Source organism: Propithecus coquereli, unplaced genomic scaffold (genome assembly GCF_000956105.1).
Source record: "Propithecus coquereli isolate 6110/MARCELLA unplaced genomic scaffold, Pcoq_1.0 Scaffold90, whole genome shotgun sequence".
NCBI lineage: Eukaryota > Metazoa > Chordata > Mammalia > Primates > Indriidae > Propithecus > Propithecus coquereli.
The window spans coordinates 3,774,957-3,781,426 of NW_012155285.1; the positions used below are offsets into that span (position 1 = coordinate 3,774,957).

At 41.0% G+C, this 6,470-nt stretch overlaps 1 protein-coding gene across 1 annotated transcript in view; it reads right to left on the reverse strand.

Annotated features, from left to right (window-relative positions):
- The window catches only part of MEP1A (meprin A, alpha (PABA peptide hydrolase)), a 57,868-nt gene extending 53,779 nt beyond the window's left edge, over positions 1-4,089 (reverse strand). The window contains exons 1-3 of the mRNA XM_012664654.1: positions 3,977-4,089; positions 3,870-3,894; positions 3,726-3,776 (exon numbers count right to left, since the gene is read on the reverse strand). Of these exons, the coding sequence (XP_012520108.1) occupies positions 3,726-3,776; positions 3,870-3,894; positions 3,977-4,045 (145 nt within the window). The 5' untranslated portion in view covers positions 4,046-4,089. The remainder of the gene's footprint in view (positions 1-3,725; positions 3,777-3,869; positions 3,895-3,976) is intronic.
- Positions 4,090-6,470: the final 2,381 nt, after the last annotated feature.

Consider the following 6,470-nt stretch of genomic DNA (forward strand, 5'->3'; position numbering starts at 1 on the left):
ACAATTCACAATTGCAAAGATGTGGAAACAACCCAAGTGTCCATCAATACATGAGTGGATTAATAAAATGTGGTATATGTATACCATGGAGTACTATGCAGCTTTAAGAAACAATGGTGATATAGCACCCCTTGTATTCTCCTGGATGGAGCTGGAATGCATTGTATTAAGTGAAGTATCCCAAGAATGGAAAAACAAGCACCATATGTACTCACCATCAAATTGTTATTAACTGATCAACACATAAGTGCACATATAAGAATAACATCTATTGGATGTCAGGCAGGGGGGTGGGGGGAGGCGGGAGGAGGGGACCGGTATACGCATACACAAACAGTGCAACACGCACCATCCGAGGGATGCACGCACTTGAAACTCGGACTTGTGAGGGGGGAGGGGAGGCAAGGGCAACATACATAACCTAAACATCTGTACCCCCATAATATCCTGAAATAAAAAAACAACAACAACAACAAATAGCATTGGCCCCACTGCCCCACTGTCATTAGGACCCAGGTTTTGAATTGTCCCTTGAATAGAGGTACTTTGTTCTGGTCCATCCATACTATTGATATCATAAGGCTTGTCATGAGCAGAAGTACGCATTTCCTGACACCTGGCCTGAGCAGTGATGAAGGTGGGAGGCCCTTCCAGAGTTATGGCATGAACAAGTCCACCCAGACCTTGGCCCCAGTGGTCAGTCCGCATGGATGGGGCCATAGGGGTGGGGAGAACTTCCCAAAGAAATGCATATTCAGTGAAAGCAAGCCTCAATCCCTTCATTACCAATTTGTTCATGTAGCACACACTTACTAAGTGCCTGGTATATCTTAGGCATTGTTCTAGATGCTGAGGATATAGGCATATAGCAGAGAATAACACAAAGCCCTTAGGAGAGGACATTCTTGATTGGGGAAAGGAGGAGACACACAAATAAATCACTGTAGAATATGGCAGATGGTGAAAGCACAATTAAAAAAACACATAAAACAGAGTAATGGGGAAAGGAGTGCTGAGGTGAGGGAGGTTTGCTATTTTATTAAAGAGTATTCAGGGAAGGCCTCTCCGAGCAGGAGGAATTTCAGTAGAAATCTGACGGAGTGAGGGAATGAAGGAAGAGTGTTGGAGGCAGAGGCAACAGCAGACAGGAAGGTCCCGAGGCAGCAAGTCTTGATGTCCTAGAACAGCGATTCTCAACCGTGGGCATCAAAATCCCCTGAAGGGTTTGTTGAGCACAGACTGATGAGGCCCCCTGGACTGGGGCAAGGCCTGAGAACGTTCGTTTCTAACAAGTTTCCTGAAAATGTCGATGCTGCAGGTCAGGGCATCACTCATTGAACACGGCTTTCGTAGAGGAATAGCTGTGCAGCCCGGATGGCCGGACAGCTCCAGTCACAGAGGGGAGAGTAGTGAGAATAGGGTCAGAGGCAGTCAGGGCAGACCACCTCACACTCTAGTGTGCACAGGGCTCGCTCCGGGCCTGCCCAAGTGGAGATGCTGATTCTGCGGGTGTGGGGTGGAGTCCAAATTCCTGCATTAAGAAAGCTCTTAAGTGGTGCAGATGGTGGTGGCCTGGGAACCAGAGTTCTAGGGCCTGCATGTTGTGTTGGAGGAGAAATCACTGTCAGGTTGGATCCGAGTAGTGACAGGGTCCGAATGATAGTGCAAGGACAGCTCTGTGTGTGCCCTGCAGAATCGTCTGCAGGGGTGAAAAACAGAGAGGGAAGCACAGTTATGAGGTCACTCAGAGGACCAGGCCAGATGTGAGCTGGCTGACCAGGGTGGGGACGGTAAGCATGCTACAAAGCCTGGACTTGTGACACAATCTGAAGGTAGATCTAATAGCATGTGCTGACGGGTTGTGTAGGAGAGAGACATGAGTTAGGGGCAACTCTGAGGTCCGGAGCCCACACTCTGGAATGAGTGAGCCGCATTTACTGAAATGACAAGAATGTGAGAAGCAGGTCTGGGGCCGAGCAGAAGAAAGGTTAGGTCAGCATTGTGAGGCGTGGAGAGAAGGGGGTCAAAAGGTGGCGGCTTTCTCTGTACGATTTTCCCAATCGATTTATGATGTTAGACTCTGGCTACACGGCTGACCCAATCAATCCTCTTGGCTGGATTGGAATGGCCTAAAAAGAGGATTCACATGGCAAAGAGATTTCTCTTTGGGGTCACAGTTCAGAGATGGTAGTGGAGCTGAAGGGTAAGAAATGTCTCAGAAGTAGAATAATTAATTTTTACTAGATAAATAAGGATGAGATTAGAAAAATTCTAATTCCAACCTCAGCCTTGTTTTAAAAGACAGGATTTCCTTTGAACTATATACACCTTGACTGACTCTAAAGACAGAGATTTTTGTGCCTGGCTCTAAATCCACTTACATATTCACCCACCCCATCCATTGACCTTCCTAAACTAAACTATTTTCTTTCTTTCTTTTTTTTTTTTTTTTTTGGAGGTTCTGTGCCCAGTCTAGAGTGCTGTGGCATCATCATAGCTCACTGCAATCTCAAATTCCTGGGCTCAAGCAATCCTCCTGCCTCAGCCTCCTGAGTAACTGGGACTACAGGTGCATTCTACTATATTCAGCTATTTTTTTTTTTTTTAATTTTTGTAGAGATGGTGTTTCACTCTTGCTCAGGCTGGTTTAGAACTCCTGGCCCCAAGAGATTCTCCCGTCTCAGCCTCCCAATGTGCTAGGATTACAGGTGTGAGCTACTGCGTCCCGACTGACATTCCTAAACTATTTCTACTCTGTCCATGCAGTCATTCTCAAGATATTCCAATTAAATGTTAACTAGCTGCCTTCCCTGTGAATGAGACAAAGCCAGAGAAATTTAACCCTTAGGTATGGGTTTTTTAGTTTTGCAATCTTCAGACAGCACTGAGCTATTGAGGTATGAGTCAGAAGACCTGGACGGAAGCCCCATCACTACCACAGCCATGATCCTGGGCAAGTCACCCTAACCATGAGGGGCCTCCTGCCCTTTCCTACAAAATGAAAATAGCACTTACTGCAGCAAAAGATTGGACACATAAACAGGCAACTGGATATGAAAGCTTCTGTAAACTTAAGGTGTGTTTGATTATGAGTCCCTCTCCTTCCACCAGTCCTAACCAAAGACACCCGAGTGCAGAGGCTCCTCTCTTGTTTAGGAGCAGGACAACAGAAGGGAAAGAGAGATGATGACTCAGCTTCTTTCTCCCCTCAATAACAGATGGGACTAGTGGATTTCTTTAAGAAATAGATTTGTGAACAAGATGTCTAAATGGAAATACTTCTACACTCTTCTCTAAGTCTCAACCAACAAGTTGTTAATAAATATGATGGGCCAGTAGAGGGGCTGGGATTTTTTTCCCTGCTAAATATAACCAGAGGCTTCTTTCTTATAATTTCCTTAAGCAGAATAATCAACCATTCTTATTTCCTTTCCTTAAAAATAGAAACTGGAAAAATGCAATTTTTGTAAACACAAAACTTGTTATGTATTTCTAGATCCATTGAGGACTCACTAGGTCTCCTAGAAAATCCTATCTAAGCATCTTTCTCTTTCTACATTTTCATTTTTCAGAAACTGAAAATCCTAGTAAAGCATCGATAAATATTTCTCCCCAAGATCTCTTAATAATACAATATAGTATTATGAGGGTCAGTGCTTTTCAGCAATCCCTTCACTGGATTTTAAAGTATTTCAAGACATTAATGATATAAAAATTGAACCCACCTAAATTGATTTCTGAAATATCCTTCTGTTCACCAAGATCTGCATCATGTACTGTTAAAAGTGAGAAAAAAATTGTCAGTAGTATTGCGGAACGAAAGAGAAAAAGTTCAAAAATACTCTCTATGCAGTTAAATTGATACTTACCATTTTCTTTAGAAAGATGCTTAATCTGAAAGAAAATAAATGTACAAAAATGGATAATGTATAGAATTGATATTTCTAAGTATGCAAAAGAGCAGAACTCTACTTACCGACACAGCTGCTATGTGGGCAAAAAACAAGGTAAAAGAGAGGATGTAAGTGGATTTAGTCCAAACCATCGTTGCAAGTGAACTGACACTAGCAAAGACACCTTGTCATAAATACCTTTTAGACTTTGCCCTGACTGTCATATTAAAAACTTTGACCCTTCCATATGTACTGTAATGTTAAAAAATGGTAGTCAAAGATAACTTCATTGACCTTTTCAGATACTTAGACAGATACTAACTCTGCCTTAAAAACTTAAGCTCCAAAGACTGGGAAAAAAATTGAAACAATTAATACTGAAATTAGCATATAGAAACCAATAACATTCTTAACATCAGCCATAGTAGTCTCTTCACTAATAATGTTGGAACAATAGCATTTCCAGATGAGGAAAATATTAAACTTTTACCCCACACCAGTCACAAAAAATAAACTCAAGATACATTAAAAATTTAAATATGAAAATCACAACTTTGAAAAAGAAAATATAGAAAAATTGACCTTTAACCTTGAGGTCAGAAAAAATTACTTAAACAAGGGGAAGAAAGCACAGGAATCATAAAAGAAAAGAATAATAAATTTGACTATATCAAAATTTATTCTTTGGCCGGGCGCGGGGGCTCACGCCTGTAATCCTAGCACTCTGGGAGGCCAAGGCGGGCGGGTTGTTTGAGCTCAGAAGTTCGAGACCAGCCTGAGCAAGAGCGAGACCCCGTCTCTACCAAAAATAGAAAGAAATTAATTGGACAGCTAAAAATATATAGAAAAAATTAGCCGGGCATGGTGGCGCATGCCTGTAGTCCCAGCTACTTGGGAGGCTGAGGCAGTAGGATTGCTTGAGCCCAGGAGTCTGAGGTTGCTGTGAGCTAGGCTGACGCCATGGCACTCACTCTAGCCAGGGCAACAAAGTGAGACTCTGTCTCAAAAAAAAAAAAAAAAATTTATTCTTCTTTATGATAAAAACATAATTAAAAGACAGGCCACGGATGAGAGAAGATATTTATACTATACATAATCGAATAAATATTCAGAATATATAAGGAATTTCTACAAATCAATAAGAAAAAGAGAGGGATATGATCTAACAGGAAAATGGAGAAAATGTAAGAATAGAAAATTCACAAGAAAAAACAAATGACTAAGTTAAAAAGATATTTAACATCACAAGTAATCAGAAAATATGTAAATTCAAATAACAATGAAATGCCACTTCAAGCTCAGGTTGGCTAAATGAAAAAGACTGACAATACCAAGTGTCAACAGAAAGATGAGGAAATTGGGAATCTCACACACTGCTGGTAGGGCAGCCATTTTATACCATGTAATAAAGTTGAAATCTGCAGAGTTCATAGGCTAGAAACTCTACTTCTAGTATATATGTTAAAGAAACTCACACATGTACAAAGTACTATATAATATATTCATTGCAGTACTTTTATGTAATAGCGAAGAATGGGAAAATGTGTTTATACTAGGAGAAAAAATAAATAATGGGATATATCCAGTCATACACAAGTAAATGTTTAACAACCAGCTCTCTGAAAAAAAAAAAAAGAAAAAAGCTTTCATTTGTAATGTTTGCTGATTTCCATGGTGTAATATTCCCACCATGGTCAACTTTAAGCTGCCAACATAATGTCATTGAATGCAGTTGGGAAGAGATATGCATAAAGGACTCTATCCCCCCAGCACAGTGCTGCACATATGCACACACCATCCTACTCTTGCGTGTACAAGGTATAAGAATCTTTGGTATCAGAGCAATCCTCAAGGTCTGGAGCCTACATCTCTCCACCTCGGCCCTAGGACTGGCAGGGAGGCCAGTCCAGCTGTCAGAAGAGCATTTCCTGTCACAAGGGCATTTCAGGAGGCAGAGAGAGGCTATAAAATAGGAGGCATGTCCCCTGGGTGCCTGCTTCTGATGGGCAGAAGAGGTCTATGATTGACTTTCATTTTACCAAAGCCAGTGGTACTTGGTGGGGAAAAAAAAAAAAATAAGAGAGTCATCTCCCAGCATTCTCTAACCACTGGAAGCCACTAATTTTTTTTTAAACAAACAAAATAAGCCAAACTTGCTCAACAGCTAAAATGGCTTAAGTCAGCAAATACAATCTATACAATTTGAAACATGGGTGGGGAGGGACTTGCCAAATGTCAACTTAATAGGAATAATTGGCTCTAAGAATCAGGGAAGAAAAACATAGGAGACTTTTATTTCTTAAACGTATTGTTTAAATTTTTCTCAAATTCTGAAGCAATTATGACAAAGCAATTATGACATAAATATTTGTGAATTCCGGAAGCCAGGAAGTAGGAGTTGGTTATTTTGTTTTCCAAAGAAAAAGGCAGAGCTGTGGCTTTGGTACTGCTCCCTATTAAATCTCAGGTGTCAGGATTTCAAACAGGCAGTAGTGAGACTGTTTAATTCTCTCCACCTGCCCTTATTTCCAGCCAGATGTGCTTTTATCTTCCCCTTCCTTCTTTTTTTTTTTTTGA